This window comes from Chroicocephalus ridibundus, chromosome 2, assembly GCF_963924245.1.
Source record: "Chroicocephalus ridibundus chromosome 2, bChrRid1.1, whole genome shotgun sequence".
Taxonomy (NCBI): Eukaryota; Metazoa; Chordata; class Aves; order Charadriiformes; family Laridae; genus Chroicocephalus; species Chroicocephalus ridibundus.
This window is the reverse complement of record NC_086285.1, coordinates 126,213,318-126,238,833: the sequence shown is the minus strand read 5'-3', so window position 1 is coordinate 126,238,833 and position 25,516 is coordinate 126,213,318. Positions and strand designations below refer to the sequence as shown.

Here is a 25,516-nt window from a genome sequence, read left to right as displayed (position 1 = left end):
CCTGTGTCTGAGGTCTAAGTGCAGTGGTCATATTACCAAGAAATCAAGTTTTACTGTGGTATGAAGAAAGATCAATTTTAAAGGAAAAAAATCTTATGGTGGAAGTATAATTAATCAGCGACACAGTAATGAAGATCCTCCTTGAGTTAAAAAGCACTAATAGAGGTAATGGCCAGGTATAATTTAAAGAACAGCGTATCCTCTACATGGAAAATACAGAGACCCTAGCAAAAAAAGACGTTAACTGTAGACATCTCCAGGCCAGCATCTACATTGGCTGTCGTGATCTGCCCAAACACAAAACTCCCTGACCTGTTTCTCTTTCCTCTGCCTTTCTTGCTTATACGTTAGCAGAATCACTCTTCAGAATAATTTCTAAATAGGAAGTGGTACGTCTATGCCCTTCATCACAGCATGACTGGAAAACTTCACTCAGCAGCCGAAGACAGCAGTTTTTTTTCTCATAAACATGGAAACTTAAGCCTGTAGTTTCTGAAATACTTGGTCTTTCGGTCTGAAAAGTTTCCTGCTCCGTTCGCCTGTAGAGACAAAGCCCAACGTACACAGGCCATGTTTTCACAACAAAAGAAGCAGCTGTGCGGGGTGCTGCACCCCACTGAGGTGTGCCTTCAGAAGAAGGCGCCCGGTGCAGCTCACGAGGTGAGGGAGAGGTGTGACACAACAGGCCGTCACGCCCGTGACGCCACACGACGTGGCACAGGCAGTCAGACCTCTCTACCAGGGGCCCAGGAACACCTGCCCGCTCTCCAGCTGTGGGGAAGAGCCGGCTTTCCCACATAAAATCATACACGTATGTAATGCGTACAAGAATACGTACTCTAAAGATGTACAGTCAATGAAACACGTACAGCCATGCGCACACACGACCTACAGAGGTGCCGGGGTGCCGCAGCTCCCGCCCTAACGGCCACCGCCTCCAACGGCCGCGCGCCCGCCCCGCCCACCGCGCGCCTCCCGCCGGCGGGCGGGGCGCTCCGGGGGTGAGTTGTCCCTCGGAGGCCGCCGTTGTGGTCAGGTGAACGGCGTCACGTGACGGCGGTGGCGAGGCTGCGGAGGGCGGTGGAGCGCAGCGCAGCGCAGGGCACCGCACCGCAGTGGCGGGGCCGGCCTTCGGGTGCGCGGGCTCTCCGGCCTTGCCGGGCTTCTCCCTCTCACAGCCCTCGGCCGCTGGCGTGCCCTTGGGGTGAGTGAGAGCCGCCCTCCACGGGGGCGGGCGGGTGGTCCCGGGGTGGGGGCCCTGCCGCCACGCGGCCTCTCACGGGGGCTCTGGCGGGCCCGGGGGCGGCGTGAAGGGCTCCGCGGCTTCCCCGAGGGATGGGGCGCCTCCGGGCCCCTCAGGAGGCGGCCGTGTCTGTGAGCCTGTGCAGGGAGTGGCAGGACAGGGGTCACGGTCCTTCCCCTCTGCCCCAGGCGCCTTGGGTTCTTTGGCTTGTCTGTGTGGCTTGGGTGCTGATGAAACCCTGTCACCCACCCTGCCCTCCTCTGCGCCTCAAGGGGTATTTAAATGGCGCTGTCTGGGTTCCGTCAGAGCTAGGAAACCTTCAGTGGTCTTTGAAAGCCGTAGTAAATGGTGCCGTCTTTGTGGGCACAGAAGTAGTTTCAAAGGCAGGACAGTGCTGCAGCTCTATTTGTTCAGGGTGGTTCCTTTTTTTTTTTTTTTTTTCTTTGAATCATATTTTCATTCAGTCAAATGAACGAGGTATGCTTGTTAGGGATGGGGCAGAACGTGCCAGTTTGCTCTCGCTTGCTTCTGTACAGGGAACTGAAAAAGTCCAGAAACAGGCTGCGTGGAGAGGCTTGATGCAGTTTAGGTTGTAAGGAATTCCTGCTCTGGCTGGGTCTCAAGCTTTTGCAAACACACTTCTTGTTTTGGCATCAAAGTCAGGTGGAGATTAAACCATAAAGGAAGGAGAAAGGAGAAGTGGTGAAGGTCACTGCTTATGGTAACATAGTATGTTCCGATTACGAGCTTTTGTATTAATTTTTAGTTTGCTTTCTGGATAGTGATAATTTGAATTTTCCTGTTAGGCTGTGTAATATTTTTTTAAATTTTTATAACTTGTGTTTCTCTTCTGAAATTGTAGTTTATGTGTTTCTAATGTCTAAATACTCTTAGACAAATACCTGGATAAAGTCAGTCCTAATGTGTGGGGGTGGCACTGAATTTTAACCCTGATGTGGAAGGAAGACAGCTTCTGTTATCTGTAGGGCTACTTTAACATTGCAGAAGAGTAGTTTTTATTCAAATAACTTTATTCGATTGCTCAAGAATTTAAGAGACTGGGAGTTATTTAGTAAAGGTATATATCTTCTATTTTATCAAACTTATTGGTTAAAGTTTAGCATGTAGGTTTGGCTTCTTGTTTCTTTTCAGAGAGGTCACATTTTAGATACTTTGTAAAACTGGTTTCTCAGAAAGTACTGAGTACAGTTTTAGAGAATTGGATACATGAAAGTAGATTTTCCTTTTTATTTCTTTAAAATAGTGGACAGATACTCTGCTCTTTAATAAGAGGTCTCAAATCTGACTTGGCATTTCTAGGTACACTTTAATTATCAATCGCGATGGATATCCGAGGTGCTGTAGATGCTGCTGTCCCAACAAACATCATTGCTGCCAAAGCTGCTGAAGTTCGGGCAAACAAAGTAAACTGGCAGTCGTATCTCCAGTAAGTAAAAACTTTCCACAATTTTTTTCTTTTTTTTTTTTCCTTCCCTCTTAAGTGTTAGACTTTTTGAGATTTTGTGTTACATTGGAACATTACATTACAGTGAGGAACATTCTGTCTTGGTCCCATGAAAATAGTTGGAAAAAGTCTATGTTAAATGGAAATGGTTGGGGAAAATTTTCTTATGACTTATTACAAGAAAGGGAACTCTACTTCTGTGAACTGAATAGCGTAATAACAAATTATATAAGTTTGCACAAAGGTATGGTAAGACTGTCTGTTTTTTTCTTGTCATCTTTCAAATGCCATTCTCAAACTTATCCTTATTGGATGAGTACTGATGTAAGAAAAGTTTGCAGTAAGAGTTGTCTTATATGTAGATACGTTAAATCTATTGCTGAAGAGTCGTCGTGTGAATACAGGTTGTACTAGCAAAACTTGACTGGTAGTCTAGGAAAATAAGCTGTACCTCAGCTAAAGCAAGAATAGTGCTGGAAAGCAACTGAAAGAAGTAAATCGGGGAGTAGGCCAAAACATCTTCAGTGTGGGAAGAGCTGTGCGTGCCATTTTAGATAAGGTCAGAGTTTACTTTGGAAAGTATATAATGGCACTGGGAATAGTGAGAGAAATGTTGTCCAGAGAGCATATAGGGACAAGCTGAGGAAAATAGATTTATGCATGAGGTAGGGGACAAGGAGAAGAAACAGACTTCTGTATTCTGAAGTGAAATGCAGGATTCTTGCATCCATGCATTCCTCGTGACAGGTACCTATGAAGAATACTGGCAAAGTGTAAATTAGTATTATCTCTTGAGGGTCCACGTATTACTTCAGCATTAGTAGCTTTGTAACTGAATTAGCAGAAATCTTGATGAGTCTAGAGGTACAAACCACGCAGATTCTGCTTTGTGATTATCAACGTTACACCACTTTGCAAAAGATTAGGTTTTTTCAGGTAACTGTGATACATAAATATATACTATATGCTAAAATAATGTTGCAAAACTGTACATACGCAAGCTGAGAAATGCTAACATGGTAGAATCTCATCAATAACTACCTGCGTTGCTCTGTGCTGTGTAGCTCAGTCTTGTCTATTCCATTCATTCAATTGTGTTTTTTTTTTTTTCTCTTTGTGATTGTATGTCTACATGGTAAACTGGATTGATGAACTGATCTGCTGAGGAGGCTTTTTTGTTCTAGCCTATTTTTTCATATGTATCGGTTCCGTGTTAAGTTTGCAGAGAGACATGACAGTGGCTTTGCAGGTGAAAGAAGCTGGTGTGGTAACTTGACAGCAGCAGCTACCAAGTATTTGTCAAGTAATCTAAATGGCTTTGGCTGTTACTGTGTGCCCTGTTATCCATCTGATAGGATGCATGTCCTGGGGAAGCCTGGGCAGCTGTTCCTGTGCTGTCTCAGTGGCAAGCGAACAGCTAGTTTGCAGTTATTTGGGATAAAAGTGGGAGTACAGATGTTCACTGTCAATCTAAGTGAATATCCCAGATAGTCTTTTTCACAGCATCTCCAGTGGTTCAGGCTATAAGGCTGGTGAGATTCATCTGTTGCTTTTGTTAATATAAGGGATGGTTCTGTTTGGCGAGGAGTTGTATTTTGAATGCATATGTGGTATTATTTGCTTGACTGTGCTTTATATGGTCTACCACTTATAATTTGCCTTCATTCTTGGGGTGTTCTCTCTGGTGCTGAAGAAGGATGAAGGAGTTTTGTTTATTGATCTGCCATGAAATTTCTGTGCAACTTTTCCTGACCAGGAGGCAGGGTTGAGGGTTCTTTTTCAGATTGTAGATGTAGAATTTGACTCTTTTGTTCTGGAATCCATGAAAGAAAAATGTACCAGTTATTTCCTCTCTTTGATGGGTTAGCCACGTTTTGTAGGCTACTGTATGTAGTACATCCGGCTAGTGTTTGTGACCCTGTTGTGAGACTGTTCAATGCGTGGTGCCCTCTGTATGTCAGTGACAGCGTGTCCTGTTTATTATTGCTCCAAAATGAATGTAATCTTTGTGTCTTGTATTTACTGATAACAGCCTGGCTGTCTGGCTAAGGTAGCTTCAAGGATGAACTTAAGTGGTGCCAAAGGGATTGTGGAGCATCATGAAAGCTGAGGAGTTTGCTTATCATTAGTTATTGGAAAATATTAGCACAACTTCTGGTGCTTCTAAAGAAGGAATAAAATTATACCTGTTTTTGGACATGTCTCTTTTACAACAGGCTTGTTTGGATGTGATGGTGTCTTTGAGGATTTGTTGAAAAGTCAGTTAGTGCAGCTATATTGACTCACTTCTGGAATGAAGCACATTATTAATGAGTGGAAACTGCTTGCTTCTGATGCACCTGTTAGAGGGAGGTCAGATGGTTTGTTCTGGTCTGTAGAGTAGAAGGAAGATGGGATGTTGATGATTTTGAAGGACGCTTCTCTTGCTTTCTTTTGAGCTCCTGTTCTGGCAGTCTGCATTTAGTTTGGTAAGCTTGCATATAAATACATGGAGGTGTACTTCAAGTCTTCAGACATTTTTACATTAGAGGGAGGATTTTTGTTTGTTTTTCCTAAACTAACACATCAACTCAAGCATGACATAACTTGTGTTCCTTGAACTATAGATAGTGTTTATGTAGTTGGGGTTGAAGAACTTCACAAGAAATTCTGATGAATTTTTCTTTTTTCAAATCTGGCTGTGACAGTTTTATATGTATAAAGATCCTTTAAAGATTGCATCATTCGCAACAGCATTGGAGTCTTGGTCACGCAAGAAGGCATTCTGAAGTTCTCTTCTGCTCTGTGTTCTGCAGTGCAAAAGTAAAATGGGTTGCTGATAGTTTGTCAGACCCTAGTAGCCTGAATTCTCTTGTAAAGTCAGTTCAAGCTAAAGATTAACTGGCGTATTGTTTATTCCATCTCTGAAGGTTGTAACTGTAAACTAAATGTCAAACTACACTAACACAGAACTGCTGACTTCTGATGTTTTCTATGTATACTGTTGGCAAGGAAGTGAAATATTTAGTTGTTACAAGTGTATGTAGTACTAGTTTGCCACTGTGTTCAGTGCTCACTTCAAAATTAGGCTGTGGAAAAAGACATTTTTTTTTTTAATGTTAAAATTTACGCTTTCTTTGTGTTGAATTCCAGCTAGGGTCAATGTCTGAGGGAGAAGAAAGTAACAAAACTTGGAACAGTGGAAGGTGGTGTGTAGGTCTAGCTACCTTCTGGAATCTAAGCATCGTTTAGGCCATTAGTTCTGTACAGACTTTCCTGCCTTTGGATCTTGAGGCTTGTAGTTTAGAGCTGTTGATGCCATCTGCTAGTTAGAAATATGGTGCATCGCTGTTGTGTACTGTGCAGTTGCTTTCAGCATTTTCTTCAGGGTGTCGGAATGCCTTTGGAGGGTGTGTTGGCTTGCTTGAAACAAGTTTGGTTTTGCTTTCTAAGGGTAGTAAATGAGTACTGTGAAAAACTGAACTCGTTTCAGAGTTTAACTTGCATCTTACTGCACTGTACGTTCTTTAGGTATACAGCATTTGACAATATTTCATATTTAATCAGGTGAGATAGCTGATGGCTAATTTCTACATGGTTTCCCATGTGTCTTCAAGTACTTTACATGTATTTTTGTAAATTCTGATGTTAAAACATCTATTTTAGTTTCCTGGAGGCAGGGGAACTTTCTAAAGTGGGGTTAAATATCTCGGACTTTAAAAAGCAAATCTTGTCTTAGAAGAAAGAGAGAAGTTTCCTAACTTGTTGTGTATGTTTGCGGTTCTTTTTTTGGTTGTTTTGTTTTGTTTTTTTAAATTTGGTCCGGTCTTGCAGAGTACATTCAGCCTGTTTTACTGTTTTAATTTTGCAACGTTAAAGCTGTTGAGCAATTGGATCAAATGAATGTCCTTTAGGCACATGCAAAGTAATATAGATAACGGGATAAAAGAAATTATGCCTTGACATGATGGCTTCATATGAACTTCATATTTGCTGCAGATGTAGTCAAATTTTTTTTTATTTAAAAAAAAAAACCCAAACAACAACTCCCCCCCCAGTTAAAAACCAACCAGACAAAACTCAACTAACCTCTGGAATGACTTTTGTTAAGTCATTCAAACAAAAAAAGGAACAAGAGCTGATGGAGGAAATGCATAATAAAAGGAAGGAATCACAAGTTTGTGAATCATCTTGAGAGAACAAGAGGTTTTAAAAACGGTTTTATGAATTCATGCTTTCTAAATCTTACATGGCTTCAGTTTACTGTCCTGTAGCTAGTGCTCTCAAAGGCAGGCCTTAGTATCAAGCACAGCACTTTAAAGTGTGGTTACAGGGCTCCTGGTCTGAACCTGATATATCCAGACAGCTGAAGCTCAAAGTGACTCTTATCTGTTGACAAAAGGCAGTATAGACACATCTGAAAAATAAAAAATTAAATGGCTGCTAGGAAGAGGGAGGGAGGGAAGCTTTGGTTATTTGCATTGTTTGCTTAAAGCTGCTGAGAAATTTCTGTCTCTTTGAAGAAGGGATAAGGAAAATGCGGTAATAGTGTCATGGTAGCCAGTACCTGCTGTCTGAGGCTGGTTTGCATTGTTGTTGGTTTTTTTTTTTTTGTATTGATTGCTAAGGTTTACTATATAATCAGTTATTTGAATTTTAAAATGAGATGAGTGGACATGGATGAATTTGAAATTAATAAAACTATTAATCAGATACATGAGATCCTTGATAAAATATTAACAACTCGTTTACAAAACTGTCAAATCCCTTGTACTCTTGTACGGGTTGGAAAGTGTCTTCGAATGGCACTTACAAAGCAATAAAGTGTAAACTCTGACTTCTTTTCTTCTCAAGGCAACATCAGTCCACACACTTCTTTCTTTTTCCCTGTGGTCTAATGTAAGATGAAAGCAAAATCTTGAAAGCTTTTTTTCTTTGACAGTTGGCATAGCTTTTGTAATAGCCTGGCTGTAAAGAAGCATATCTCTTCCTGGGCTCAGGCTTTTTCAAGCATTGAAGCTAAAAATTAAGGGTTCACCTTATGTCGTCTTTGAAGTGCGTCCTAAATGGCAATATTCTTATAAACATCCTGACCTGGTTACCTTATATCAGTATCATCCGGGAGTCCCTGGCTTGGCCAGTATTGATTGAAACATGAGAGGCTTCTAGTTACGGGTCGTTAAGTCCAGTATTTGCGGTGGATGAATTGTCCTCATCTTTCAACAACTACTCAAATCCACCCTTAATAGGCGAGAAAGAACACAAGTCAATCTAAAAAGCATGTGATAGCAGCATGGTCATCATTGGCTACTTACTTTTTCTTCTATAATTAGTTAAGTTTTAGTAGAAATTAGTTGAGGACTATCTCTTGCTTTATGAACCTTCCATCTAGTAAGTGTTAATTGCCTTTCCTCAGTGCACATAAGAGTATTTCATACAAAGCAGCTAGAATACAGGAATGTGGTACCCGACTACTTATGTTCTTTGCCTGAAAAGTTAATAGGTAAAAGATGACTCTGTGATGAGGTCATCTTCAAGACTTAACCATTTAAGTAAGAGGAAAGATAAGAACCCATTGTAGGTCTTACTATTTATGTTTCTGTGAGCCAGATGAGCCAATTAATAAAAGAAAAGTGAACATGTCCCATAAGTTTACAAGGATTTTAAAGGAACACCTCATCATGGATTGTCTGGAAACGGACCTGGAATGTGGAAAAGATGGATTAAAAGAATCTGTGCTACATAAATTTGCAAAGTGGAAGAGGCATTTGACTCAGTGGAAATGTGAGAGGAGATGAGTCTTGGAAATAACTGAAACAGAACGATGTCTAATACTTTCATCCCCTGTGACTTTTGTGTTGATGATGTGCACAATTTTCTTCTTTCATGAAGCACTCCTAGTATTAACCTCCTAAAGTCTTGGATGTTTTCAGGACTGCTTGATTTAAAATTAGTTTTTTTACCTGAAGAGTACCTGATTGTGCCATTTCAACAAATTTGTTATTTGTTGTGATAGTAAGCTTTATATTATAACGAAAAACCCCCAACATATTCTGCCAGCTGTTCAGCTGATTCAACAGCTTTCTGAAATAGCACTGATGATGGCAGTAACCCCTTGAGTATTAATGTTGCAGAGAAGATCAAGTAGAGATCTGTTAGCTTGTAAGTGTCCACAGCAGTTTACTATATCAAGCCCCCTTGCTGTATGTTTGGATGAGCTTACATGCATATCAGTTTTTAAACTACCAGGAAAAGCTGAGACTTTGTAATTAGTGAAAGCTAAAAATATATTAGGAACCAAGTTCTCTGTAGTCCTTAAAATTATCTTCAGTGCTTATGGCAAACTTAAAATAACAATTTTATTTTTCAGCACTTCTTTCAGCTAGGACTAGATTATTATGCATGTTATATATTATAATTTTGGCATAATGTGCTAGCTGTGTGTATTTCAGTTCTTACATCTGTTTCCACTGACCGTTGCCTTCAGCCTCTGGAAGTTCAAGAATTATTTAGAGAATGCTGTTTAGCAAAGGCAATGTGTAGGTAAGGCTTTAGAGAGATTATTCTGTCATTAGTTACAAATTCTTTGCATGTGAGACCTTTTGCAGAAAGGAGCTTTTTACGTTCTACTGTGGGATGTAGGATTTGTAGGGCGATACTGTTGAGATACCAAGTTGAAGAAAATAAGGCTTGTTCGGTGGGTTGACCTTGACCGGTTACCAGGTGCCCATGAGGCTGCTTTATTACTGTCCCGTCATCAAAAGACAGGGGAAGAAATATGACAAATAGTTCTTGGGTTGAGATAGGGACAGGGAGATCACTCAGCAATTACCATCATGGGCAAAACAGACTCTACTTGGGGAAATTAAATTAATTTATTGCCAATTAAACAGACTAGGATAATGAGAAATAAGAACCAACCTAAAAAACACCTTCCCCCCACCCCTCCCTTCTTCGCAGGCTCAACTTCACTCCTGACTGCTCTACCTCCTCACCCTGAGCAGTGCAGGGAATGGGGGTTGCTGTAAGTTCATAATGCTTTGTTTCTGCTACTGCTTCCTTCTCATGCTCTTCCTCTGCTCTAGCACAGGATCCCACCCACAGGTTACAGTCCTTCACGGACTGCACCAGTGTGGGTCCTGTTCCATGGGTGCAGTCCTTTAGGAACAGACTGCTTCAGTATAGGTCCCCCCATGGGGCCACAGGTCCTGCAAGAAAACCTGCTCTAGTGTGAGCTCCTCTCCACGGGGTCACAGCTCCTGCCAGGAGCCTTCTCTAGTTTGTTTTTCCCATGGGCAGCAGCTTCCTTTAGTGCATATGTACCTGCTTCAGCATGGGGTCTTCCACAGGCTGCAGTTGGATATCTGTTCCACCATTAACGTCCATGGGCTGCAGGGGGTCAACCTGCCTCACTGTGGTCTTCAGCATGGGCTGCAGGGGAATCTCTGCTATGGTGCCTGGAGCACCTCCTCCCCCTCCTTCACTGACTGCAGAGTTGTTCTTGCTTACCTTCCGGCTGCAGTTGCTGTTGCACAGCAACTTTTTCCCCTTCTTAAATGTGTTACACAGAGGTGCTAGCACTGTCGCTGAGTGGCTCAACCTTGGCCAGTGGTGGGTCTGTCTTGGAGCCAGCTGGCATCGGCTCTGTCGGACATGGGGGCTGCTTCTGGTGCCTTCTCATAGAATCTGCCCCTGCAGCCACCCCCCTACCCAGGTGTTGCCATGTAAACCTAATACAGTTTGAAAACTTACTGTTCATGTTGCTTATGGTTTTGTATTTTGCTTTTCAGAGGGCAGATGATTTCAGGTGAAGATTGTGAATTTATTCAAAGATTTGAACAGAAAAGAAATCCAGAAGAAAAACAGGAGTTGCTGCAAACAGAAGGCAATCAAGTAACTTTACTTTCTTTTAATAATCTGTCTTTTGAGGAGGATGGAAGGAAATTCTTCTACCAACTCTATTTTAATGTTGGCTGTATACAGTTAAGATGTTATGGAAGAAGTATAAAACTTGCTATTACATTTTTTTTCTATATGCAGGTTGGACATTCTTTTTAAAATCTATTAAATTATTACTAAATGTCATCTGACTTTGAAGGACTCTGTTGTGGGACAAGCTAGCTCAAGTCTTTCCTCACCCAGTTTACTTAATCATGCAGTTATACTTGAGTCACTTTTTTTGAGCTTTTTTTCCTTAGAGTTTATATGAGAGCTACTGCCTGCGAGGTTTCTGCTTAGCTAGGTGAACGATTATAACGTAGATCCAGCAACAGAGCCCACTGACTACTAAGGCAGATTCAGTTATTTAAACACAGGTGTCATTTTGGGCACTGTAAGATAAGAGACACCTGCACTGGACAGAGCTGATATAAGATTGATAAGTGACCTATGCCGTTTGACTTATGGAGTCTAGGCAAGATCCCCAAAGACACTTTAATGATATTTCAAGCAGTAGAATCTCAGCCTTGAAGCCTGAGATTCTATCAGACGATGTCAGACGTCAAGAGGATTGGTTGAGGCAGAGCGGAAGAGTAGGAGGTGCACTCAAGACACAAAACTTTCCAGCCCTTTTTTCTACTTTAATTTTAGGCTGTTCTGTTTCATTTCCCCCTCCCCCTGCTCCTCCTCCCCCCAAACTGTATTGTAGGACTGCTATGGAATGGACTGTAATTTGCATAATGGCAAAAGCATATATGGTGAACATTATATGCTACTACATAATTACAGTGTAGCAGCTCAAGAGTTCCATTTTTCTTTCAGTCTTAGTTGAATGGGGTGAAGGGGAAGGAGGAAGTGTAAAAAGTAGTGCTGTGACTGTTCCAGCCTATTGTATCTGTTTGTTCCTGAAATTGTAGAGTTGAGTTGTTCAGGAGGCAGAAAATAGCTCAAATATGAACAAAGATTTGCCTACAAGGTGTAGGAAGTGAACAGGTAAGAGTGACTTGTCTTCCCTCCTTCTGCTCAAGTTGCTGAAACTGTCTTATACCATGTCTAAATTTGTTGCTGTTTTGTTAGTTTACTTGGTGGTTCTCCTCGCTGCCATAAAAAGAGATACTGATGGAGATTTTTCTAATCAGTCTTTCAACAAAGCACCTTGCTGACTTACACTAGCGAGTGCTTGTTATTTCATTTGAAAGCCATAAAACAACTTGTAAAAAGGTAACGATCAATGTGACAGAAAATTTTCTTTGTAATATAATGTCAAATGTATTCATCTCTTGCTGCAGTTGAATAAGATGTTGGGTTGTTCAATGCTTATGTAAGACTTAACTGTGAATTAATGAGGTCCTGTTTTATATTATCAAAAGGCATGAAGATAATTTTTAATATTAATTTTAATGTCTCTCTTATTTTTCTAGTGTGCTAAAACATTTATAAACTTGATGACTCATATCTCCAAGGAACAGACGGTTCAGTACATTCTGACTATGGTTGATGATATGCTGCAAGTAGGTCAATAACCTGTCTTATTTTTAAGTCTTTAAACGCATGCTTGAATGTTTCCGTAGCCTAGTTCAGGTCTCTTCAGGTGTTTGTCATACTGTATTAAAAATATTCTTTTAAATTTTTAGATCTTGTCTTCAGAAGTTAAGTGTTAGGACTAAAGTTGTATGGTTATTAGTCTTATATAAATATGTTCATATTCTGGAAATAAAAAGTACCTGTATGCCTGTCTGTTGGCTCTCAACCATGTTTGATGCAAAACTTGGATTTAAGGGGATGATTTGTGACCTCTGCACTTTCCTGTTGTGTAGATAGGGTATGACTTCTGACTTGAAGTTGTTGAAGCTTTTCCTACAGAAGTGCCTATTTGACCACCCTCAGCAAGAAGGTGTAGTTTCTGCAGCTTCGGATTTCCAACTTAAGTTAGACTGTTTAGGACAGCATGTTCTGAAATTCTCCATGGTTTAATTATAAAACAGGAACTTCTGATTCAGTGAAATACATAGCTCTTTGTAGCTATGGGGTACAGTGACTTATAAGAGTAGGCTGTTAAATTTGGTGTCAGGACTGCTGTGCTGACTTGGATGAGTCAAGGGGAGACTTTACTAAATCAGATAATCTCGCTTTTGCATTTCTTCACTCTTGAAGACTAAGAGAAAGTGGTTGAAGTAATGATTTAACAAGATGGGTTGCGTCGTGTAAGGTTTTCACTTGGTATTCACATAGCATATCTGGCTGTTTGACAGTTTCTGTTCTGCTGTTTTATGTTATATTTAATGCAAGGTTACAGTGAAGTGTGTCTCATGATAACTTAATCATTTAGGATATTGCCCTAGGAGGTGAACCATGTGAGTTCTACTCCCAGCAATACCTATAACGTGGGGATTATGGTGTTCTTTCAGGTGCCTGTCTGCACATTAGAGCCATGAGTGAGTGCCCCGACTGCTAGAATAATAGCTGGTGGCAGCAGTTTCTTCATGCCCATCTGCAGCTTTGTCACTCTGACCCTCTCTTCTTTTCTTTAGATCTACTTTTTCTCAAATGTGACACAAACATTAAGAAGCAGAGAAGACAAAAGGGAAGCCTCAGTGTCATTCCTTGGTTAGGACACTAAGTTGGGAGTACCTTGTTTTGGTTTATGCATTTGATGACAAACTTTGTCTCAGTGTGAGAGAAGTCTGTTTATTATGGCTGCTTTTGTAAGGAATTGTTCTCCTTTTCTGTGTGAGACATGTTGATGCCCGCAGAGGTAATCATTTAGTTTGCCCTTCTTTGGAACTTTTTGTGGGTGTTAGTGGGTCTTGTGTTGCTTATGTGCTTTGGCATTAGCACATAGCCTATGGCTGCAATATGCGATAACCGATATAATCTCCTGTGCTGTGGAATTAATGCTCCACAGGTTTCACTGGCCCACTCTAGAACTAATGCAATTGTTTGAGGTGGTTGCAGAAAGTATTTTTAAGTAATCTCTTACTGCCTTATTAGTTCTGTCATATGTGTCTAGATGAACATGTTTTCTTGACTTTACGGTCATGCACTGACATTTCTGTATTCAGGGCCTTGCCCTGCCACAGAAGTGGCATATGTGGAATTCTTAACGTTAAACATGATGACTTTAAATTGTCCAGGCTTTATAGTGATACAGGAGAATAGAGATGTTTGTGCACAGTATATATTTGGTTTTGTTTGAAATTGGATGCCTTTTTCACTTTAGAAATTCTGTTTCAGTGTCTGAAAGGCTGCACTGGCTTTTGCAATGCTCTGTATGACTTGATTATTCAGGGATGTCTCACTGCTTGTAAAGAGGGCTTGTGTGCATGCGTCTGCCTGGCATCATCCCAGGGCTTCCTAACTCTCCGTGCCTCCACTAGGCAAGGCTGAAACAGGACTTCTGTTTTCTTCTGGTTGTGTTCAGATGGTACAACATGCTGTCAGTGATGCCTTATGGGGACTTAGTTGCATATTTTCAAGGTGTTAATTCGGAAAGCGGCATATAGGCCATTGACTCTGTGACTGTGAGCTTAGTGCAGGGTCTCTGCAGACTGCATGGACAGAAGAATCCACAGTAGTGGATATGAAGTCTCCTGTCTTTGTCCAAATAGTTTCAATTCAGTACATGCAAAGATTTTAAGCAAGAAATTGTTCAAGGGCATGGCCTGTCATGGTGCTACTGACTTTTTCAGTAAAACTGTTTTGAGCAAGGCTGTTCACTGCAGTTTCATAAAACAAACAGTATTTGAAAGCTACCTTTTATAGATGAAACTTCAGAAACTATCGCAGGTAACAGTATCCAACTTTTGTCACTGTTGATGATGACTGTCTGTGGTTCTTCTATTGTCTTTCTGTGGTTTTCTTGTGATGTTGTAAATATCATTATCAACTGTGTTGTGAGTACTCCAAAAGCCTACCTGGGTGTCTAGCATTATTCCAGCAGTTCTACTAATGGGTTTGATCATCGTTCTAAGAAAGACTTATTTCAGAGGCTGTCAGAAGTGAAATTAATCTGGTGATTGCCTTAGAAGAATGTGACCATATAGCTTATTTCTCAAGGTAGAGAGTGTTAGCATACTGGAATCCCTGAGGAAACATTTCTTAATCTATTCATATGATAAATACTTGTAACAGTTTCTCTGGATTAGTGACCCCTGCATGGTCTGTTACTTGTGAAATCTTTAAGAACCTGCACTGTAGTTGGCGCAGGTAGCGATACCACCCAAGTGAGTTTCATTATGCTTCTTCAGAATAAATTATTCAACTGTTGATGTGAGAGCTTCAGGATTTCCATTTTATCAGCATAGTCAGTAGCTGCCTAGGAAGGTGCAGCACTACATATTTCAGGGCTGTTGGCAGTTTTCCACTCCTTCCCTGCACCTTAACAGCAAACCAGGCTAGCCTTCTGATTGACAGCATGTTGAAGTTATTTCAGCTTTTTTGCTTCCAGACCTGCCTGTCTCCTCTTTAGTTATGTTTTAAACTGAACTAATTGATCTAGTTATTTTTGATCTTTTTAGCTAGACTCTGTGTGGCATATGTGTAGATGCTAACAGCAACTTATTTGATCAAACTGCCATTTTTCATCAAATTAGCCGTCAGAGTGGAGGCTCTCCAACAAGGCACAGATGATTTTTTTATTATTTATTTATTTCAAAGTTTGAACCACAAATTTTGAGAGGGTTTTTGAGTGCTATTTCACACATGACATATAGAACATTAATCATAGAATTGCCTATGTTGGAAGGGACCTTTTAGGTCATCTAATCTAACTATCAGCCTAACTCTGACAAAAACCATCACTAAACCATATCTCTAAGCACTATGTATACCCATCTTTTAAATACCTCCAGGGATGGGGACTCAACCACTTCCTGGGCAGCCTGTTCCAATGCTTAATAACCCTTTCAGTGTAAAAATTTTTCTGACTATCCAGTCTAAACCTCCCCTGGCGCAACTTGAGGCCTTTTCCTCTTTTTCTATCACTTGTTACTTGGGAGAAGACACCAACCCCCACCTCTCTACAACCTCCTTTCAGGTAGTTGTAGAGAGTGATAAGGTCTCCCCTCAGCCTCCTTTTCTCCAGGCTAAACAATCCCAGCTCCCTCAGACGTTCCTCATAAGATTTATTCTCCAGACCCTTCACCAGCTTTGTTACCCTTCTCTGGATGCGCTCCAGCACCTCAGTGTCTTTTTTGTGGTGAGGGGCCCAAAACTGGACACAGTACTCGAGGTGGGGCCTCACCAGTGCTGAGTACAGAGGCACGATCACTTCCCTACTCCTGCTGGCCACCCTGTTCCTGATACAGGCCAGGATGCTGTTGGCCTTCTTGGCCACCTGGGCACACTGCTGGCTCATATTCAGCCAGCTGTCGACCCACAGCCCCAGGTCCTCTAAGGGTTATGACTGTCAGATAACTAGTGACACCGGACCTTCCCGTCAGTGATCAGGACAGCAGTTCGCGGCCTATGTGGTGCAGTAACTTTGATCTTTTCAGTGAAGGGTTGCTTGCAACTCTGTTGCTTGGTAAGATGCCAGATGTTTGGATCATGGATACATTCAGATCGTCTTGTGCGTAATGAATTGTATTGCAGTGAACAGGCTTGCCTAGCTGATTCTTGGTCCATAAAATCAATAATAGAGTGCTGAATTGATGGAGGAAAGCCCTTTAGCTAGGGGAGTTTGAAAATTAAATTCATTGGGTAGTGGAGACTGAGATACTGTTCTCATGCGAGTTTCCCAATTATAGTGTTTAAAACAGTTCTCCCTGCCTTGATAGGAGTTGTATGCTTTGTTGTAATAGCTTAACTTCAATGGGGAGACATCTCTTTAGAATGAAGGCTTGGTGTCCACCAGACTAGAAATTATATGGAAATGCTGGGGAAAAGCAAGAATCTGGGTATTTGATTTTCTGAAAGACTGTCTATATTCTAAGCTATTAGGAAATGGCAGAGCTCCTCTTTCTCCTTCAGGTTTGCATGGCCTCTTTTCTGGTCTGCTTTAAGGAGAACCGTAACAGCTACTTTTCATGGTGGTTATTAGGTGAAATGCTTGAAGAAACTGTGTGTAGTGCTTGTTCAGGTACTTGTGGTCTCTTGTGGTTCAGCCTAGAAGCCCTGGAGAACAGACTTCTGGTGACTGTGTCCTCTCCTAGGTATACAGGTTGCCTGAAGTAACAGCTGAACCAGTTGCAGCCTCATCTGGGAGAGAAGAGCTCACTCCTCATTGAGAGGAATGGAGAGGCAGGACTATTTTGTGTCTCTGAAGTTTCACTTGTAGCACACACAGCCAAATTGAACAACAGGCTTTTGTGTGGAAGTAGCAATGTGTGGAGAACTTTGTATGGACTTTACTCAAGCATAATTGATTGCATGAAGAGTAGTGTTCCTCTGGAGAATGTCAGTATTTAGCTAGTCTTTCATTTCTCTCATTTTGCTTGCTTGATCAAAAGGGTACATCCAGTTTTACTCAAGTAGGTGTTGGAGTACTGAGATATAACTAGGGTTTCAAAGTTTATTTCCCCCTGCCCCAATCTCTAGCCTTAATGTTGGAATGCTGAAATGAACTGTATCCACAAGTAACAGTCAAAATGAAAAATTTCCATGGGCTGTTACAAGCCAGGGTGCACTCTGATAATGTATGCCAACATAATGAGGAGCAAATATCTGTTTTATGTTGAATGCTTTTACAAGTCTCTCATCTTTTTCCCTCTCCCCATTTTTACAGGAGAATCATCAGCGTGTTTGTATCTTCTTTGATTATGCAAAACGTGGTAAAAACACTGCATGGTCCTATTTTCTGCCAATGTTGAATCGACAAGATCTTTTCACTGTGCATATGGTAAGTCTTAAATGAACCTGTCTGTGAAGATGGTAAAGAAAAATGCTGGTTTTATTTTTCTTTAGGAGAATTTGGAGCTCGAAGCTAAACTACTGCCTGGACTGGAAAGTTTTCCTCGTGCAGTCTAGATGAGTCATTCTTAATAGAAGCTTCACTTGACCACATTTTAGAAAGAAAAGTTACATTGTTTATCCGCATTGTTTTTTCTGGGAGATTAGAGCGGGTTTTAAAGGCTCAGAAAAGCAGGAATTTTAGAATTATTTAAGCACAGTAAGAAATAACTAGAAAAATAACTTTTGTCACAACTGCCATGCTGTACAAATATTAGAATTCAAGTTCTTATCATGTGAAAGGGAAATAGCTTTACCTTGAACCTTATTTTCTCATATGCTCAAACTACTATAATGCCACTTGAAATCTGCTTAAAATGGTTTGTAAGCATACTGAGGAAGAAATAACTTCTGCTGTTGTAGTGGGTAGACCCTGACTGACAGGAAAACTCCCACCCAGTTGCTTGCACAGTCCCCCCCAGCAGGACTGGGAAGAGAATCAGGAGGCCAGAAGCAAGAAAACTCATGGGTCAAGATAAAGACAGTTTAATAAGTGAAGGGGAAAACAGGGAGGAGGGTAGGAACCCGAAATAAATCCAACAAGAAGTGATGCAAAAGCAATCACACACCAGTAGACTGACGCCTAGTCAATATATCTCTTTGGTCAGCTGTCCCGGCTGTGTCCTCACCCAGCCTCTTGGCCCCCCCATCGAGCTGACTTTACTGGAAGAGCGAGAAACAGAGAAGTCCTTGGTGTTTTGCAAGGACTGCTCAGCAACAGCTAAACCATTGGTGTGTTATCAACACTGTGTTTTGGTCACCAGTCTAAACCACAGCATCATATGGTCTGCTGTGTAGAAAGTTAAGTCTGTTCCAGCCAAACCCAGTATAATTATGTGCATTGTATGGTATCTGCTGTGCTTTGAGCCACTGGGTGCTGCTGGTGTATATGGAGTAAGTTTTTGGAATTCTTAATATTCTTCTGATACTGGGGATGAAAACTGGCCATTTCATCTCAGCAATTTTTTTTCCTTGGGGGTGTGGGGGGAAATATGGTTGTGTTATTGTAAATTCCTAATGAAGACCATAGTTTCCAGCAATAAGACTTGTATTATGGCTTGAAGAGGGTGAAAACCGCATGGCTATGAATTGTTCTTCACTGCATATGTTTATGCTGGCACGGTATGGTAGAATCAAATCAGGCCTGCGTTATGTTGTGGTGGTAGTACTGGTGCAAGGAATTCCGGGCAAGTCATGGTGTTTGACCTTAGGTGTGGGCAGTGTGACTGTGCTTGGGGCTGTGCTGTGACTTGAATAGCGAGCTGGCCTGTTCTCAAGAAAAATGTCAGGCTTGATTGTGGTGTGTGTGGTTTTTTTTGTTTTTAATATGACCTGATTCGTTGCATGGCCGTGGAATCAGGTTACTCGGTGCAGCTGGAGGAGGCGGCTGTTGAGGGTTTTTTGGTTGGGGGGTGTGTGTGGTTGTCTGCAAAATTGCAGTCTGAACAAACTCGGACAGTATTTACTTGTCAAGCATGCAGGCAAAGTGTAATTTTTAGACCCTTGCAGTGCAAACTAATTAGTTTCCCTGGAATGGTGGCTTTCAAATATGTAGTACAGAAATTTGTGTCCAGTATTTCTCTGCTCACAGATGTGTTATTCGGATATTGCTTTCTTTAGGTACTGCAAAAATATACCAATCGCTTTACAAGTCACACAGAACCTCATGTAACATGAATCCACTTTAAAACGCTAAACTTGTTCCCTTGTTATGACTTTTAGACTTTTTTTTGTGCATTTTTTTTTTAAAGCCCATGAGTGTTTTCAAAACAAAGTTTTACACTTGTGTTGTTTTTGTTGTGGTGGTTTTTTTCTTTTTTCTTTTTTTTTCCCCTCCTTACTATGCACACTGGAAGACTTTTGATACCACATCCTTGCATCTGCATATACAAATAAAAATACTTGTCCTCTTTGTCCAGGCTCAAATTCTGCTAGGCATGAATGGTCTCTCATTCAGGGGCCAGGTAGCAGTTTTAACCCAGGAGCACGGTAAACTAGAGATCTAATATCTCATGCTTTAAAGAGAAGGGATTTTATAGTGTTACTTGGTTGCGTTCAGAAGTGGATTTGATGCATTTCAGTGTAGAGATTGTTGTTCCAGACTCTTGTAATCCCTCTAGAAATCAGTGGTGGTGGTGCTGTACATCTGAATGCAGTATAGTGGAAAGGTGCCAGGAATAGTCATGGAGCTGTATGCAGGGAAACGAACCCCTCCTTCAGTAGTTTCTTGGTTAGATGGCCTCTTTATATATAAGCTGGCTCAAATATTTCTGCAATTAAGCTGCAGGCTGCAATGTAGAGTTACTTCAAACATAATTTGGAGAGACTGGCATAGAAATATAGTCTTGTTATATACATTCTTGTGCCGTAGGCATAATGAAAATTTTTAACTCCTGAACTTCATTCTTAAATTCTACCTTCCCTTTTGGTTTTCTGCTCCTCTTTTTCTGGGCTTCTCCCATCTTGAAGATGACTTGCTTCATTTGAAGTACAAAAAACTTTAATATGTTGCAATCACTTGTGTTGGCATATGCCGTAGTTGTGTAAAGTAAGCCTGCTCATGTATGTGTTACGCCATTAAGGGTCTTACTGTTGATGGATTTCTGACTTTAATGGTGTCCTACAGCAGTAGCCCATTGATAGCTCCCCTCCACTCCCTTCCAAGTTCTTTGTTGGTGTCTTGTGAACGTCATCAACTACAGGTATCGGATAACATTGTGAAAATACGCCAGTTCCTAGGAAGTAGAAGAAGCAGAAAGCTGAAGAAACAAAAGTACTAGGCATTAAGAGCCCCTTACATAGAAAACAGGTAGATTTCTGTAAGGGGTCATCTTTTACCTAAACTTGGTTTCCAGAGCTTATAGGACTTCTGGCTGAATTCTGAATGTTGCGTTTGAAAAATCTGTTTATTGCATTCTTTTTCAGGCAGCAAGAATTATTGCCAAACTGGCTGCTTGGGGGAGGGAACTTATGGAAGGCAGTGACTTGAATTACTATTTCAACTGGATTAAAACTCAACTGAGTTCACAGGTAAAAAGCTACTTCTGTTTAAAAATTACACTGACTTTGGAAACTTTTTCAAGAATGCACACGTAGATGTGCAAACAGGAGGTATATTTTCATTTTAAAAAAAGAAAAAAATTTTACTTTGTCATTTTTAAAGCTAAATATCCTTTTTTCAGGCACATAGTTTTTGACTTAATATTATATATTTTCTACTCTAGTCCTTGAAATGTAAATTAAAAATAAAATATAAGGCTTTTTGCCTTTTCTCTTGGTTAACATTGTTTTGTTTTCCTGTATTGTTTTGTTTCTCAGAGCTTTTTGCTGGGAAGAAAAAACACATGGCAGCAGAAGTGAATATAAAAACTTTTTTACAATTTACTGTAGTACAAAGATTTTATTTTTAGTGCTGTCTCTTGAAATTAAATGAAACCTGATTTATTTGGACAGTATTTTTATGGCATTAGCTCAGTATGAACTGCTTTCTGCTGGCTTGTCCGTCAAAGATGAATTATTCTTCTTAGTATTAGTTCTTGGAGACTTTCCCTTCAGCCCTTATTAAAACCCAGTGATTTGTCATTCTCTAAAGTAGTGTTGCAGCAGAAGTGGATTCCGGAGAGCAGAGAATCATTCAGTAGGTTTTGTAACAGTGTATTTTCCATAGTTTTCAAAACTGGGTTTATTAAAAAGGAGTTATATTTTTTTTCTCTGAAAGAAGAATCTTAAAGTTGGCATTCCGTTCAGAAAGATTAAAGAGAACAGTTTTCAAATTCTAAGGTGAAGACAGATGAAAGTCTTGAGTAAATATACACTTAAAAAAAATTAAATAAAATAAAACTTGATTTACCGGGATCAGCTCCAAGCATATTCTTTCAGACATGATGGTGTGTGTGGGAAATAAATACAATATATTATCATAATATATTGACCAGGAAAAGTATCTAATACATTCCTAATCTTTTTTTTCTACGACTAGAGTCATTGGAGAATTGAAAGAAACTTGGTAACAACTATTCTATAAGGATGAAGGACAGCTCTAATTTAAAACATTTTTTTTCTTTTTTTTTTTTTTTTTTTTTAGAAATTGCGTGGTACAGGGGGTTCTGTGGAAGCAGGAGCAGTCTCCACAAGTGATGTGAGTATATCTTTGCAATCTGTCAATTTGCTGTTTTGGGCAGCTGATATCCACTCCTCAGATTAAGGTGCAGAGTTGTTCTGGTGTCAGTAATAGAAAGTGCTTGGAATCAGAACTGTACAACAGCAGAGTGCCAGGTGATGGCGCCAAGAAACAAAAGTACTTTTAAAACAGTGATTTCAGAGAAAATCCTGGCAGTGGAAGTATATATTTTACAAGTTGGTTTGGGTTATTAAAACTGTAGATTTATTTAGCATCCTCTTTTTTAAAACTTGAAAAAATTATATGCAATTAATTTAATATTTGAACACTACTGTTTAGCACTGAACTTTCGGATTTGTGGAGGAAGCCTGAGATTGCCTCTCAACCTCTGTAGCATGAAATTAGGAGTGCTTTCAAAGCTGTGTGCTTTTCGTATTTGAATAGCTTGAATTAAGGGGAAAATGGATTGTCCTTTTTGCATTGGTATTTACTTATGTTGAATTTCATGTAGGTATAATGTCTGTTGAGTTTGGAGATAAACTGCGGCAGTATAGCAAACGCAAGTGATCACTTTAACTGTATTTTCTGTTTTGTTGTGGCACAATGAGGCATTTTATCATAACTTTTGAATGTGGAGTAGAATTCAGCTTGGTCTTTTGTTCCTTTTGCAACCTGAAAGTGTTTACAGTCTTTCAGAAGATTTAAATATGAACCTGGAATTTTTTTTCTTCTAAAAGTAGTTGTTGCTTTAAAGCATTAGCTTCCTGTAGTGCCTCTTAAATTACCACCTGATTGGGGTTTAAAACAGGAAAAGGTGAAAGACTGTTATGCGTGACCATGGATAGTTGGCAAAATTATGGCCTGAGCATAGAAGTTGGAGTATTTCAGTGTTTCATGTGCAGTTCTGCATGCCATACTGTTAGGTTTTTGATAGGCTGACATCCCTCGGTTATACTGCCTTAAAGAGTAAATAATTCTGCAGTGCACACCAGCACTCATTATAGAGCTGTGAGCTCTTCTGACTTGCTTAGAAGTCTGTATTCATTGTACTGTAGCACTGCATGGATGTGCTGGGCCATTGCAGGGTCCCAAAGCAGCTGAACTGATAGTGCCAATATGTTCTAGGATAATTAAGTTAGGTAAGTATTGTCTTGACTTCATTAGTGTTCTGATTTCAGATCTAGCTTGTGCAGGATTTCCAAGCAGGTCCTGACTAATTTATTTCAGAGTAAATTAGAGATGCAGTTTTAGCATTTTACACAGGAAATGAGGCCTGGGATCTATTATGAAATTTCAGTTATAATAGCATTGGAAGAGAATGCTTTTATGACAGACTCTTTAAAAAGAAGACACCAAGTTCAGTAGTAGACAGGTTGGTGATGCAGATAAATTATTATTCGGGGCGGGAGGGCCATGTGTTTGTAGCTGTTTTATTTGCATGGTGTATGAGAGTGAATATCTACCCAGGGAAATGAAATGTTGTGTATAGTGTTTTGGGCCTAGATGTTCAGACTCAGTTTTTACATAAAGGCCTTAACTTTGAGACACACAGAATGAATTAATCTTTATTTTAAATTCTGTTTATTGTCTCTTCTCTTTTCATATGGAATTGCCTAACTTCTTTACTCTATTAAATGTTTGAAAGGTTTGACCTTGTATTATCTGAGTATGTACCATATGACTTTCAAGACACTTAGTAAAGAAAAAGTCGTACAGGAAAAAAAAAAACAAACCAAACCACCCCAACATTTTTAGCAGCAGCACATCTGAGTATGACTGAAGATGATGCCAGAAGTTGAGGAAGAAGAGAGAAAAAATTGCCACTTCTGTTGTACCTTGGGATCTTTCTGTTGCTGTAGTGGGAGGGACAATGTGTTGACCAAAACCCATTTTTGAACTGCAGCCCATCTTATGTGTTACTGCACAGAAAATACATGCTTTTAGAGATTAAAAGCTGCTTAATGATTCTGGTTTTTGTGACTGTTTGTATAGGAGTCTGAATAAAAATAGAATTCAGTGGTGCATCTCTCGGTGTTTTCCTGATGGGAAAGTTTTAGTCTTAGTGTTCTTAGCACAGTATACTGTGCTAAGCTTTTAATGAAAAGAAGAAAAAATTAAAATCTAGAGCTAAACTTTGAGGATGATTTTGAATACTTGTTTTTCGAATGGTAATTTTTTTTGTATAAATATCCATCTCATTATGGATATGCATTATGATAAGCATGTTACTGTGTGGCACATGTGTGGGAAAATATACAATTATAATGACACCACTGCAGTTTTAAGTTGGAGAATGGGAGTAGGAAGAACCTGAGCTCAAGATTCTTCTTTCTACAATGACCACTAGCAAACTTCTTCAAGCTTGGTAACCAGTTTGCGGATTTATTTCCCAAAGTTTTCTCAATGGAATAACAATTGACTCTGTGGATGAAAGGGCTCTGGTACTATAATCAAACAGAAGACAAACTTCATTCATAGGTGCTGAAAGTTGGTATGTTCAAATGGCCTATAGAAGTCTGTTACGGTAATGTAAAATAGTATCACTTGCATAATGCTTTTCTATTCAGAGCTCCTCTCCATTTATATTTTGCTTCTCACCTTTTCTTGTGAGTAGCTTTTTTTGTTGTTGTTGTTTTTTTTTTTTTTTTTTTTAAACAGAGGGATATAAAGCATTATAAGAGTGAGCCTGTTTAACCTGGAAGTGATGCTGAAGACATGTGTGTTGCAGTATGCTAGTAAAGCCTAGTTTGGAAAACGGAACTTCAGCACTTACTACCTAACTCTGCTTTTACTTTTCACACAGAGTTCCCAGTATGTACAATGTGTTGCTGGATGTCTGCAGCTGATGCTCAGGGTCAATGAATATCGCTTTGCATGGGTAGAAGCAGATGGAGTAAATTGGTGAGCATTTATTTCAATTTATATGGATATACTTGCACTTAAAATAGCATGTTCCCTAGTGACCTCTTTTGCAATAGAACTCTCCTGCAAAAGACAGCTGCTCTGTTTGAGTACAAAACCTATTTGTTTTCAAATATTAACACAGGCAAATAGACAAATGAAACTTGCAGATCCAGGTACTGGTGTTGAGGCTTTAATGCTACTTTACTCTTCATGAGGAACCATTTAAATAAATATCTGAAGAGGAATACAGCCATTTGTCTTCAGCTGAAGATACTCTGGTTTTTATTTAATAGAACAAAGACTAATGAAATCAATTTCTGCTAATATTCCTTCTGTTCAATCTGAAAATATTAGTGAAAGGAGAACCAGGTTCTAGAGCTAAGCTCGATTTTTTTTTTTTCTTCTTTTTTTCCCCTACATATGGCTTCAAGTAGGTAATTCTTTTATCCAGATTCTCTTCTTGAGTAGCTCTGCATGAGGCTAGGATGTTGTCACTTATCTTATTTAAAAAATGCTTGTCTGTAATGATTTTTCTGCCATGCGTGCCTCTATTGGGGATGGTGGCTATATGATTTGAACTTTAAGAAAAAATACCTCTGTACTCTGAAATGGAGAAAAGTCAGTTGCCAGTGAAGTGAAAGTTCAAAAGTTGTTCACATGTGTCAAGATAACACTATTGAAGCAAACTTTTTCACCAAGGAAGCTTTTTAATAAACTATTGAAGTATTACAATAAGCCTGCATTTCAACAGGTTTGAATTTGTCTTAATTTTGATAGCAATGATCTTGAAATTGGGTTAACTTTTTTGTAATGGACCTGTAAATAGCTTATTAAATTTTCAAAACTTCAGCTGAACAAAGCTTCTGCATGACTTCTTCTAGGAGATCTTGTGATATTATTTCTTCTCTAGCAGTGCTTC

General features: G+C 39.9%; 1 protein-coding gene across 1 annotated transcript in view; it reads left to right on the top strand.

The window, feature by feature from the left end:
- Positions 1 to 1,025: 1,025 nt before the first annotated feature.
- ATP6V1H (ATPase H+ transporting V1 subunit H) overlaps positions 1,026 to 25,516 on the top strand; it is a 50,037-nt gene continuing 25,546 nt past the window's right edge. The window contains exons 1-8 of the mRNA XM_063326864.1: positions 1,026 to 1,204; positions 2,564 to 2,690; positions 10,478 to 10,580; positions 12,047 to 12,136; positions 17,350 to 17,463; positions 20,499 to 20,603; positions 21,658 to 21,711; positions 24,497 to 24,594. Of these exons, the coding sequence (XP_063182934.1) occupies positions 2,587 to 2,690; positions 10,478 to 10,580; positions 12,047 to 12,136; positions 17,350 to 17,463; positions 20,499 to 20,603; positions 21,658 to 21,711; positions 24,497 to 24,594 (668 nt within the window). The 5' untranslated portion in view covers positions 1,026 to 1,204; positions 2,564 to 2,586. The remainder of the gene's footprint in view (positions 1,205 to 2,563; positions 2,691 to 10,477; positions 10,581 to 12,046; positions 12,137 to 17,349; positions 17,464 to 20,498; positions 20,604 to 21,657; positions 21,712 to 24,496; positions 24,595 to 25,516) is intronic.